Here is a 12,896-nt window from a genome sequence, read left to right as displayed (position 1 = left end):
TGCAGCATTTCTGCAGAAGGACACGTGCAGAAAGAAAAGTGATCAACCAGATCATTATGCTATTTGAACTGTTAAACGTTCCCCAAACCCATATTCATGTTCCACGCAACAAACCCTTTGCTAGCTATAATAGTATACAGAAGTACTAGCAACTCAAGCAAAGCAACACACAAGACAGTCCTATATATTTTAGTCTCCCGCCCCTTTACGTACTCGAGTCTCTATACCATGTGATTACTGTAGTGATGTCAGAAGGTCCTTTAGAAGTATAGGATCTAGCTGTTATCACTGCTGTATATTACTATTTATCTCCCAATATGGCGGAACTTCCGGAGGCGGCCAGAGGGCTGGAGTGGGTCAGACTGTGAAGCGACCAGAGGCCACTGATAACCGGTGACAGGTAGTGTCAGGACTCTTATTAATACAAGGTAAGCAAAGCGCTAGTGCTTCTTCCGTGGTTTATAACGCGGCTCACAAGATTAGATTAATAACCATAAACCTGTATCCCCCCCATGTATTCAGATTCCGGAAGGAGAACATTGGAACAAGAGGAGAAAGTCGGACTATACAAACACAATGACAGGTAGTAGAAAACAATGTTGTCTATATTACCTCGGCTATAATATTATTCCGTTTTTAACGGATCAAAGAAATACGATTTGTACTGCATGATTACCAAATTGCTGCATTTGTTTAAATAGCTATATGGTGTGAAAACTTGAAACCCACAAATATATCTCTGATACTTCCTCCGAAGTACATCAAAAATTGTATCCTAAAAGTAAATATTCTGCGTAACAGCCTGCACCAGCTACTGCACTGGGCCATGACAGTTATCTGACAATGAACTGTATGATTCCACATAATATGTATGCTTCTTTAAAGTAAGTACCAACTGATGTAAGAGCAGTTTTATTTATTTGAGCAGTAAACATACAACAGCAATGCTACAATGCATGCCACTGTGTATTATGTTGACTGAACATGCTTTACAGTCGAATTTCACAATAATAGGAATGTATATGTAATGAAATTCACGTTTTGGGAATACTTTTCCTGTATTTGTCATATTTTTCTGCCACAAGTGTTTCACGTTGTAAACATTTTGCCCCACATAGCAACAAATTATTTTAAAATGTGTGGCAATTAAATGGCACATAACGTGGTGATCCCCCCCCCCTTTTTTTATAACTTTACTTTATATACATTTTGCATCAGACTTGTTTGTATTTACATAAGTATTGAAGAGTAATTTTATTCAGAAATAAAACCCAAGTCATCATATGGTTTATGATAGTTAAAATGCATTGGAATTCCATTTTATTAAATATTTATCTGAAGATTGGTTGTACATGTTTATATGTAATATTACTTGGGATCTTTATGATGTCTAGGCCCTCCATGACAAACTTTTCGATAGCGGTCCAACCACAATTTTTTACTTTGCATATAAAAGTGTAAATAAAGCCACTGTCAAAACAAACCCAGGCACTCTATGAGCTTGCAAAAAAACCCTTATTAGCTGTATATGAGACTATAATCTATCTACTAGGAATCTTTATTTATCTTCCTTGTGAGCCATATTAATTACTACATTAAGTTTCCTATTTAGATATTAAAACGCATTACATACTAAAAATAAACCGTTTATATAACAATGACCTGTTCATAGTGCCTAGTATCCCTGCCTATAAGTTGTCCTGTCCATATCCAGACATCATATCCTTGATTTGTCACTTGGGTTGCCACCTGAACAGTTTGGGTTTCCTTTCATGTGTCTGGGTTTGAAGCAGAGTCAAGCCCAGATATGCAAATACCTGTGTTTGGTAAGAAAAGGCCACAGCCAAAAAGGTGACGTGCATTTGTAAAATACTGTACATGCATACAGTTAGTTGTCTCTTGCGTGTGTGGCTTTTTGTGTAGGAGTGTGGCTTTCTGTGTGTGAGTGAGTGTATTTGTGTGTGGGTATGAGAGAGAGTGTGAATATAAAACTCCAACATAAAGTTTTGTTTTCTTTATTATATTATAGGCAATCCTTTAATTAAATCTGCCCATAAAAGTAAACCACTGGAGTCCAGCAATATGTTTGTTGTGGTGAAAGCAGTGGAAGACCCTTTGCTAGAGACAGCTTTTTGGCTAACCTTGGAATGAAGCCGGGGGTTATTCCTGACAGGATTCTGTGTATTTGGTTTTTAACGATTCATGGGCCCAGTATGCTCTATAGCTATGCAGTCCGTAAAATCAACTCAAGGCTTGATCATGAGTTCATATTCTGGCACAGGCCCACTAATGTATAACAATAGAATGTCTTATATCTGTCAACATTAAACAAATATACAGTATTTCTTTCATGTAATTAACAAGAGTCCATGAGCTAGTGACGTATGGGATATACATTCCTACCAGGAGGGGCAAAGTTTCCCAAACCTTAAAATGCCTATAAATACACCCCTCACCACACCCACAAATCAGTTTTACAAACTTTGCCTCCAAGGGAGGTGGTGAAGTAAGTTTGTGCTAGATTCTACGTTGATATGCGCTCCGCAGCAAGTTGGAGCCCGGTTTTCCTCTCAGCGTGCAGTGAATGTCAGAGGGATGTGAGGAGTATTGCCTATTGAATGCAGTGATCTCCTTCTACGGGGTCTATTTCATAAGGTTCTCTGTTATCGGTCGTAGAGATTCATCTCTTACCTCCCTTTTCAGATCGACGATATACTCTTATATTTACCATTTCCTCTACTGATTCTCGTTTCAGTACTGGTTTGGCTTTCTACAAACATGTAGATGAGTGTCCTGGGGTAAGTAAGTCTTATTTTCTGTGACACTCTAAGCTATGGTTGGGCACTTTATTTATAAAGTTCTAAATATATGTATTCAAACATTTATTTGCCTTGACTCAGAATGTTCAACTTTCCTTATTTCCAGACAGTCAGTTTCATATTTGGGATTATGCTTTAAATTATCATATTTTTTTCTTACCTCAAAAATTTGACTTTTTTCCCTGTGGGCTGTTAGGCTCGCGGGGGCTGAAAATGCTTCATTTTATTGCGTCATTCTTGGCGCGGACTTTTTTGGCGCAAAAATTCTTTTCCGTTTCCGGCGTCATACGTGTCGCCGGAAGTTGCGTCATTTTTGACGTTATTTTGCGCCAAAAATGTCGGCGTTCCGGATGTGGCGTCATTTTTGCCGCCAAAAGCATTTAGGCGCCAAATAATGTGGGCGTCTTATTTGGCGCCAAAAAATATGGGCGTCGCTTTTGTCTCCACATTATTTCAGTCTCATTTTTCATTTGCTTCTGGTTGCTAGAAGCTTGATGTTTGGCATTTTTTTCCCATTCCTGAAACTGTCTTATAAGGAATTTGATCTATTTTGCTTTATATGTTGTTTTTTCTCTTACATATTGCAAGATGTCTCACGTTGCATCTGAGCCAGAAGATACTACAGGAAAACCACTGCCTGCTGGATCTACCAAAGCTAAGTGTATCTGCTGTAAACTTTTGGTAGCTATTCCTCCAGCTGTTGTTTGTAATAATTGTCATGACAAACTTGTTAAAGCAGATAATATTTCCTTTAGTGATGTACCATTGCCTGTTGCAGTTCCCTCAACATCTAAGGTGCAGAATGTTCCTGATAACATAAGAGATTTTGTTTCTGAATCCATAAAGAAGGCTTTGTCTGTTATTTCTCCTAGTAAACGTAAAAAGTCTTTTAAATCTTCTCTCTCTACAGATGAATTTTTAAATGAACACCATCATTCTGATTCTTTGGACTCTTCTGGTTCAGAGGATTCTATCTCAGAGATTGATGCTGATAAATCTTCATATTTATTTAAGATGGAATTTATTCGCTCTTTACTTAAAGAAGTACTAATTGCTTTAGAAATAGAGGATTCTAGTCCTCTTGATACTAATTCTATACGTTTGGATAAAGTTTTTAAAGCTCCTGCGGTTATTCCAGAAGTCTTTCCTGTTCCTAATGCTATTTCTGCAGTAATTTCTAAGGAATGGGATAAATTGGGTAATTCATTTACTCCTTCTAAACGTTTTAAGCAATTATATCCTGTTCCGCCTGACAGGTTAGAATTTTGGGACAAAATCCCTAAAGTTGATGGGGCTATTTCTACCCTTGCTAAACGTACTACCATTCCTACGTCAGATGGTACTTCGTTTAAGGATCCTTTAGATAGAAAAATTGAATCTTTTCTAAGAAAAGCTTATCTATGTTCAGGTAATCTTCTTAGACCTGCTATATCATTGGCTGATGTTGCTGCAGCTTCAACTTTTTGGTTGGAAACTCTAGCGCAACAAGTAACAAATCGTGATTCTCATGATATTATTATTCTTCTCCAGCATGCTAATAATTTCATCTGTGATGCCATTTTTGATATTATTAGAGTTGATGTTAGGTTTATGTCTCTGGCTATCTTAGCCAGAAGAGCTTTATGGCTTAAGACCTGGAATGCTGATATGGCTTCTAAATCAACTCTACTTTCCATTTCTTTCCAGGGAAACAAATTATTTGGTTCTCAGTTGGATTCTATTATTTCAACTGTTACTGGTGGGAAAGGAACTTTTTTACCACAGGATAAAAAGTCTAAAGGTAAAAACAGGGCTAACAATCGTTTTCGTTCCTTTCGTTTCAACAAAGAACAAAAGCCTGATCCTTCGTCCTCAGGAGCAGTTTCAGTTTGGAAACCATCTCCAGTCTGGAATAAATCCAAGCCTGCTAGAAAGGCAAAGCCTGCTTCTAAGTTCACATGAAGGTACGGCCCTCATTCCAGTTCAGCTGGTAGGGGGCAGGTTACTTTTTTTCAAAGAAATTTGGATCAATTCTGTTCACAATCTTTGGATTCAGAACATTGTTTCAGAAGGGTACAGAATTGGTTTCAAGATGAGACCTCCTGCAAAGAGATTTTTTCTTTCCCATGTCCCAGTAAATCCAGTGAAAGCTCAAGCATTTCTGAATTGTGTTTCAGATCTAGAGTTGGCTGGAGTAATTATGCCAGTTCCAGTTCCGGAACAGGGGATGGGGTTTTATTCAAATCTCTTCATTGTACCAAAGAAGGAGAATTCCTTCAGACCAGTTCTGGATCTAAAATTATTGAATCGTTATGTAAGGATACCAACGTTCAAGATGGTAACTGTAAGGACTATATTGCCTTTTGTTCAGCAAGGGAATTATATGTCCACAATAGATTTACAGGATGCATATCTGCATATTCCGATTCATCCAGATCATTATCAGTTCCTGAGATTCTCTTTTCTAGACAAGCATTACCAATTTGTGGCTCTACCGTTTGGCCTTGCTACAGCTCCAAGAATTTTCACAAAGATTCTCGGTGCCCTTCTGTCTGTAATCAGAGAACAGGGTATTGTGGTATTTCCTTATTTGGACGATATCTTGGTACTTGCTCAGTCTTTACATTTAGCAGAGTCTCATACGAATCGACTTGTGTTGTTTCTTCAAGATCATGGTTGGAGGATCAATTTACCAAAAAGTTCTTTGATTCCTCAAACAAGGGTAACCTTTCTGGGTTTCCAGATAGATTCAGTGTCCATGACTCTGTCTTTAACAGACAAGAGACGTCTAAAATTGATTACAGCCTGTCGAAACCTTCAGTCTCAATCATTCCCTTCGGTAGCCTTATGCATGGAAATTCTAGGTCTTATGACTGCTGCATCGGACGCGATCCCCTTTCCTCGTTTTCACATGCGACCTCTTCAGCTCTGTATGCTGAACCAATGGTGCAGGGATTACACGAAGATATATCAATTAATATCTTTAAAACCGATTGTTCGGCACTCTCTAACGTGGTGGACAGATCACCTTCGTTTAATTCAGGGGGCTTCTTTTGTTCTTCCGACCTGGACTGTAATTTCAACAGATGCAAGTCTCACAGGTTGGGGAGCTGTGTGGGGATCTCTGACGGCACAAGGAGTTTGGGAATCTCAGGAGGTGAGATTACCGATCAATATCTTGGAACTCCGTGCAGTTTTCAGAGCTCTTCAGTTTTGGCCTCTTCTGAAGAGAGAATCGTTCATTTGTTTTCAGACAGACAATGTCACAACTGTGGCATACATCAATCATCAAGGAGGGACTCACAGTCCTCTGGCTATGAAAGAAGTATCTCGAATTTTAGTTTGGGCGGAATCCAGCTCCTGTCTAATCTCTGCGGTTCATATCCCAGGTGTAGACAATTGGGAAGCGGATTATCTCAGTCGCCAAACGTTGCATCCGGGCGAATGGTCTCTTCACCCAGAGGTATTTCTTCAGATTGTTCAAATGTGGGGGCTCCCAGAGATAGATCTGATGGCCTCTCATCTAAACAAGAAACTTCCCAGGTATCTGTCCAGATCCCGGGATCCTCAGGCGGAGGCAGTGGATGCATTATCACTTCCTTGGAAGTATCATCCTGCCTATATCTTTCCGCCTCTAGTTCTTCTTCCAAGAGTTATCTCCAAGATTCTGAGGGAATGCTCGTTTGTTCTGCTAATAGCTCCGGCATGGCCTCACAGGTTTTGGTATGCGGATCTTGTCCGGATGGCATCTTGCCAACCATGGACTCTTCCGTTAAGACCAGACCTTCTGTCACAAGGTCCTCTTTTCCATCCGGATCTGAAATCCTTAAATTTAAAGGTATGGAGATTGAACGCTTGATTCTTGGTCATAGAGGTTTCTCTGACTCCGTGATTAATACTATGTTACAGGCTCGTAAATCTGTATCTCGAGAGATATATTATAGAGTCTGGAAGACTTATATTTCTTGGTGTCTTTCTCATCATTTTTCTTGGCATTCTTTTAGAATACCGAGAATTTTACAGTTTCTTCAGGATGGTTTAGATAAGGGTTTGTCCGCAAGTTCTTTGAAAGGACAAATCTCCGCTCTTTCTGTTCTTTTTCACAGAAAGATTGCTATTCTTCCTGATATTCATTGTTTTGTACAAGCTTTGGTTCGTATAAAACCTGTCATTAAGTCAATTTCTCCTCCTTGGAGTTTGAATTTGGTTCTGGGAGCTCTTCAAGCTCCTCCGTTTGAACCTATGCATTCATTGAACATTAAATTACTTTCTTGGAAAGTTTTGTTCCTTTTGGCCATCTCTTCTGCTAGAAGAGTTTCTGAATTATCTGCTCTTTCGTGTGAGTCTCCTTTTCTGATTTTTCATCAGGATAAGGCGGTGTTGCGAACTTCTTTTGAATTTTTACCTAAAGTTGTGAATTCCAACAACATTAGTAGAGAAATTGTGGTTCCTTCATTATGTCCTAATCCTAAGAATTCTAAGGAGAAATCATTGCATTCTTTGGATGTTGTTAGAGCTTTGAAATATTATGTTGAAGCTACGAAATCTTTCCGTAAGACTTCTAGTCTATTTGTTATCTTTTCCGGTTCTAGGAAAGGCCAGAAAGCTTCTGCCATTTCTTTGGCATCTTGGTTGAAATCTTTAATTCATCTTGCCTATGTTGAGTCGGGTAAAATTCCGCCTCAGAGAATTACAGCTCATTCTACTAGGTCAGTATCTACTTCTTGGGCGTTTAGGAATGAAGCTTCGGTTGACCAGATGTGCAAAGCAGCAACTTGGTCCTCTTTGCATACTTTTACTAAATTCTACCATTTTGATGTATTTTCTTCTTCTGAAGCAGTTTTTGGTAGAAAAGTTCTTCAGGCAGCGGTTTCAGTTTGAATCTTCTGCTTATGTTTTTTGTTAAACTTTATTTTGGGTGTGGATTATTTTCAGCAGGAATTGGCTGTCTTTATTTTATCCCTCCCTCTCTAGTGACTCTTGTGTGGAAAGATCCACATCTTGGGTAGTCATTATCCCATACGTCACTAGCTCATGGACTCTTGTTAATTACATGAAAGAAAACATAATTTATGTAAGAACTTACCTGATAAATTCATTTCTTTCATATTAACAAGAGTCCATGAGGCCCACCCTTTTTTGTGGTGGTTATGATTTTTTTGTATAAAGCACAATTATTCCAATTCCTTATTTTATATGCTTCGCACTTTTTTTCTTATCACCCCACTTCTTGGCTATTCGTTAAACTGATTTGTGGGTGTGGTGAGGGGTGTATTTATAGGCATTTTAAGGTTTGGGAAACTTTGCCCCTCCTGGTAGGAATGTATATCCCATACGTCACTAGCTCATGGACTCTTGTTAATATGAAAGAAATGAATTTATCAGGTAAGTTCTTACATAAATTATGTTTTTTAGTTTGCTTAGATTTGCATTTTGGATGAGGCCATATGAATTGCAGGCACAGAAAATACAGTACACATACACTATTCACATAAATCAGTATTTAATAACACAGCTGCCAGATCCTACACAGAAGCAGCAGTAAAAGATTCTGCAATTTACATCTACACTACATGCTCATTTTATCCTGTATAATAGTTTTTCTTCTAAGACGTTAAGTCCAATAGTCCATAACCTAATTCTAAAAATACAATTCCCAGCCCAAAAGAGAATGTAATGAGTGAATATTTGCATATAACTAGTTGGTCGACAGCTGATTTGTATTTTTTTTTGTTTAAACTAATGTTAAAGGCAACAGATCACCATGGTGACTAAAAGCGGAGTCCAAGCACAAGCAAATTGTCCTTTCTAGTGGTTCCCCAGCTGCACTCCCATCTGCCCATCATTAGAACCGGAGGGAACGGACACTGACACCCACCTGAGTACAGGTGGCCCTCGGTTTACAACGGTTCAATTTACACCGTTTCAGAATAACAACCTTTTTTTCCAGTCATGTGACTGCTATTGAAAAGCATTGAGAAGCAGTGCATTTATTAAAATAGCCAGGAGGTGGAGCTGTCCGCTTGTGTTGCAGCAAAGCCAAGTAAGCTGAAATTAATCAGTTTAACCAGACCTGAGCTATTGAGCAGATTTCAAAAGAACAAGATCTTCCTGTCTATAAATCACTCCAAATTGGAATGCATAGAAATAACTGTTTGCAGACAAATGCAAGTTAAGTCTGTGTTGTGTGATTTTTTTTTATTAGGTTTATAATGCTGTTTAGCAAATGTTTTTGTTCATTTAACTTAGTTTAATTATATATTCTGTATTCTATGATTATTTTATTAGGTTTATTATGCTGTTTAGCATTTAAAGTCTTCATTTCAAAGCTTTAAAAATAATGTATTAGGTGTTGCTTATGACAATTTTTAAAGGGGCCTGGAACCTAACTCCCTCACTTACCATTGACTTTACTATAAACTGGGTTTCAATTTACAACGGTTTCGATTTACAACCATTCCTTCTGGAACCTAACCCCGGCGTAAACTGAGGGCTACCTGTACTAAGCTTAGCTGCCTACTAAGTGGCCAGAGGGGAGGATAGTGCTGACATTGGCACACTGACATAAAAATATCCTACACTTATTGAGGTTTTTAACAACAATTGCCGTATTTGTGCAAAGCCGGTGTGTGACTCTCACCTCCGGTGAATCCACCGAAATCACACGGCGCGTGTCACAGGCTCAGGTTGTGGCTCCGCCTGCTGTCCCAAGCTGACACAAGGGGGTGCTGTGAAAGCCTACTAACCACAGAAAGGCAAACTAGCGAGAGAAAAGAAAAGCATACAGCACTATGCTTCCTGACAGCCTTTCTCAGTCTCGTAAAGTCTCATAAACAGGAGTTTGTGTTTATGTGCTATTATGCATATTGTGTACTCTGCAAAAATGTTTTGCTGTGCAAGAGTGTTCGGGTTTGGCCTGAATATAGTTGACCCGTTTATTTGTTGCAATCTCCCTCTCTTTAACCCTTTTAAGGACACAGCTTTCACTTTGCTCAATTGTTTTATGACAGAAAAATTCCGTCATATGTCCTTAAGAGGTTAAATAAGGTCAGGCCTGCCTTATAAACCTTTAGTTTTCACAGATTTATAAGCTCTCTAGTAGCTACAAACATGCTATCAATACCTTTTAGAGTGCAAGCATAGGGGAGACAACTCGCTTTCCTCTCAGTGGAGTCATAACTTCTTCCAATAATTTACTGTGTTAACCCATATCTCTTTACACAAGACCCCTTTGAAAATATAATTACCTACCAGTGATGATCCCTCCCTCCTATTCCCCTTGTTACCTTTACATAGGTAACTCCCAGACAGTATCACCCCCTCCACATAGTTCTGTCCAGCTTTCAAGGTGGACAGAGCTGTGAGACCCTCTTAATTTTTTCATATAGAAGATTTTCAAATCGTTGGTGTGTGGGCAATGTCTGGTTTTGCTGTAGGTTTTACTTACCTGTGTTCATGCACAGCAAGAACTTTGTCCTGGGGCACTGTAGTCCTGTGCAGGTGGTGGATTCTTCATCCGAGGTTGTCTTGTGGAGGCCACCATCCTGCGACGTCACGGGGGCTGCATCTGAGGGCTTTTCCGGTTGGCACATGTGCCAATATTTAAAGCCTTGGTGTGTTGGCTTACTGGTAGCATTCCTCTGCTGCTTTCCATAATCAATTTGAACTCCCCAAATTATTTTTTCTGCAAGTTGCTGGTATGTCAGCTGGATCTTGCCTGTTATCTGGGGATAGCCTTGGGGTTGATTTTATGCCTCAAAATTCCTATGTTATCTGTATTTATGCAGACAACAATATGAAGGATACTGCTTCTGAGATTGTGTCTGTCCACGATTCCTCTGACACTAAAGCAAGGTATGTTACATTTATTTTTTGGAACTGTGTACATTGTTTTTACTATGTTTTATCACACGTGTTTATACTGGCTTATTGTTTTTCAAGCCCTGAGCCACTGCTTACGCCCACCTGTTCTATCTGTGAAAATCATTGTTGGTAGAATAAGAAGTTGTGTAAAGCTTGTCTTAGGAAAAGTTATGGTGGAAGCCTTTGTGCCTCTTCTGCACCTGAGCAAGCTCCCTGTTGCTCATATTATATTTGTGCACATGTCTCTGATGGGGAAATTGTTTCTGAAGTTTCTACACCAACATCTTTTGTTTCTTCAACTTTATGTGAATTTATTAAATGTTTTGGATATTGAGAATAAACAGCCACACATTTCTAATGATTGGTTTGTTTGTTTCTGAGCTTGCTATGGTTTTTCCAGTATCTGAGTCCATTACAAATATTTATTTAAATAATTTTTCTAAACCTGAAAGATAATTGGGAATATCAGAGAAAATGTATAAATCATTTCCCTTGCATAAAAGCTTCCATTCTCTGGATGCTGCTATTGCAAGATTATCTAAAAAGATGATTTTATTTTTTTATAAACTGGTGACGCTGGTAATTTTAGAGATGGTATGAATAAGAAAATAGATCAAAATTTAAAAATAAGTTTTTATGCCGCAGGGAGCTGTATTTAATCCTATATTAGCTATGTTTGCTGCTCTTAAGGCTTCTGAAGTCTGGTCTCAGAAAGTCTCAATCTCTACCTAACGATTTAAATATATTTTACCTTTCATTACAGATTTTAATAAGGTAGCCTAATTTTTTCTTGTTGCTTCAGAGATGTTAGAGCTTAATGCTTATTTGGTGCATAGAGCCTTGTGGTTACGTCATTTGGACACTGATCCTGGTTCCAAGGTTAACCTTTTTGGCTTTCCATTGAAAGAATATATGCTGTTTGGTAAGCGCAATCACAAAGAGATTTGGAGTTAAAAGTCCTTTTTCTCCCTTCTGCTCCTAAGACAAGAAAGAATTTTTTCTATGCTCACAAGCGACAAACTTCATATCAGAATTTTAAGCTTTCTTTAAGATGGATTCCTTTCATTCCCAGGAGTGGAAATCTCAGTCTCAGACCAGGGTTAGGGTTCTTGGAAAATCAATTTCTAACCAGGAAATTATGCCTCCTCTGGTTGGAGGCAGAATTGCAAGATTCATGGAGGTTTGGGCAACCAGTATCTCAGACAGATGGCTCCTCAATCTTCTATCAGAAGGTTATGAACTATAATTCAGAAAGAAGCCTCTTTTTACCTCGCTTGGATAATTCACCACTCCCAAAGGATCCAGTAAAGATGGAAGAAATTCATCAGTTCATCATCAAGCTGTTAAAGGTTCCCTCTGATTCAGAGAATGGCAATTCTGCGTCTTTGGCATCTTCCAGTTCAGCTAAGGTCCTGTGTTTCATCCAATGCCAAAAGTATTCAAGCTGATGGCATGTTTGCCAAAGTCTCCAGATTGAGTCTAATGAATATTTCAACTTCTGTTATTGAAACTCTTTTACAAGCTAGAAAAGGTTATACTTCCAGAATCTATTACATAATTTGGGATATTTTCTCTTCAATGATGCTCAATCATCAAGCCTCTACAGCTTCAATGCAAGTCTCATTTACTTGACTTTATACATGATGAATTTCTTCAGGGCCTAAGTGCTCGAGCTTTAAAGGTTCACGTTTCTGGAATTAAGTGGGCTCAAGATCCTTCAAGATCCTCCAATTATTCAGTTTTTCTCAAAGCCTTGGCTCATATCCAACCTTTTACTAAAACATTTATACCTTTCTGGGATTTGCCATTTAGTCTTAGAAGCTCTCTTGTGATATTTCCCTCTGGTTTCTTACTTTTGAAGACTATTTTTTTTTATACCCTTTACCTCAGCTTGTCCCTTTAATTCCGATTGGCTGATTCTATCAGCCAATCGGAATTAAAGGGACGCTATCTTGGATGACGTCATTTAAAGGAACCTTCATTCGTCTTTAGTCGTCAGAAGAAGAGGATGCTCTGCGCCGGATGTCTTGAAGATGGACCCGTTCCGCACCGGATGGATGAAGATAGAAGATGCCGTCTGGATGAAGACTTCTGCCCGTCTGGAGGACCACTTCTGCCGGCTTGGATGAAGACTTCTCCCGGCTTCGTTGAGGACGTCTTGCCGCTTCGCTGAGGACTTCTCCCGGCTTCGTTTAGGATGGATGTCCGGTCTTCAAAACTGTAAGTGGACCTTCG

The 12,896-nt window shown here is 39.0% G+C and overlaps 1 protein-coding gene across 3 annotated transcripts in view; it reads left to right on the top strand.

Moving 5' to 3' along the window:
- Positions 1–269: 269 nt before the first annotated feature.
- The window catches only part of IREB2 (iron responsive element binding protein 2), a gene marked incomplete in the record, with an annotated part of 432,524 nt that continues 419,897 nt past the window's right edge, over positions 270–12,896 (top strand). For all 3 annotated transcript variants that reach the window (XM_053717273.1, XM_053717272.1, XM_053717271.1), the window contains 2 exon segments: positions 270–428; positions 523–583. Coding sequence is in view for 2 of the 3 variants with exons in the window: in XM_053717272.1 (XP_053573247.1) it covers positions 577–583 (7 nt within the window).

This window comes from Bombina bombina, chromosome 6 (genome assembly GCF_027579735.1).
Source record: "Bombina bombina isolate aBomBom1 chromosome 6, aBomBom1.pri, whole genome shotgun sequence".
Lineage (NCBI taxonomy): Eukaryota > Metazoa > Chordata > Amphibia > Anura > Bombinatoridae > Bombina > Bombina bombina.
The sequence above is the reverse complement of the archived record's forward strand: the minus strand, read 5'-3'. Positions and strand labels throughout refer to the sequence as shown.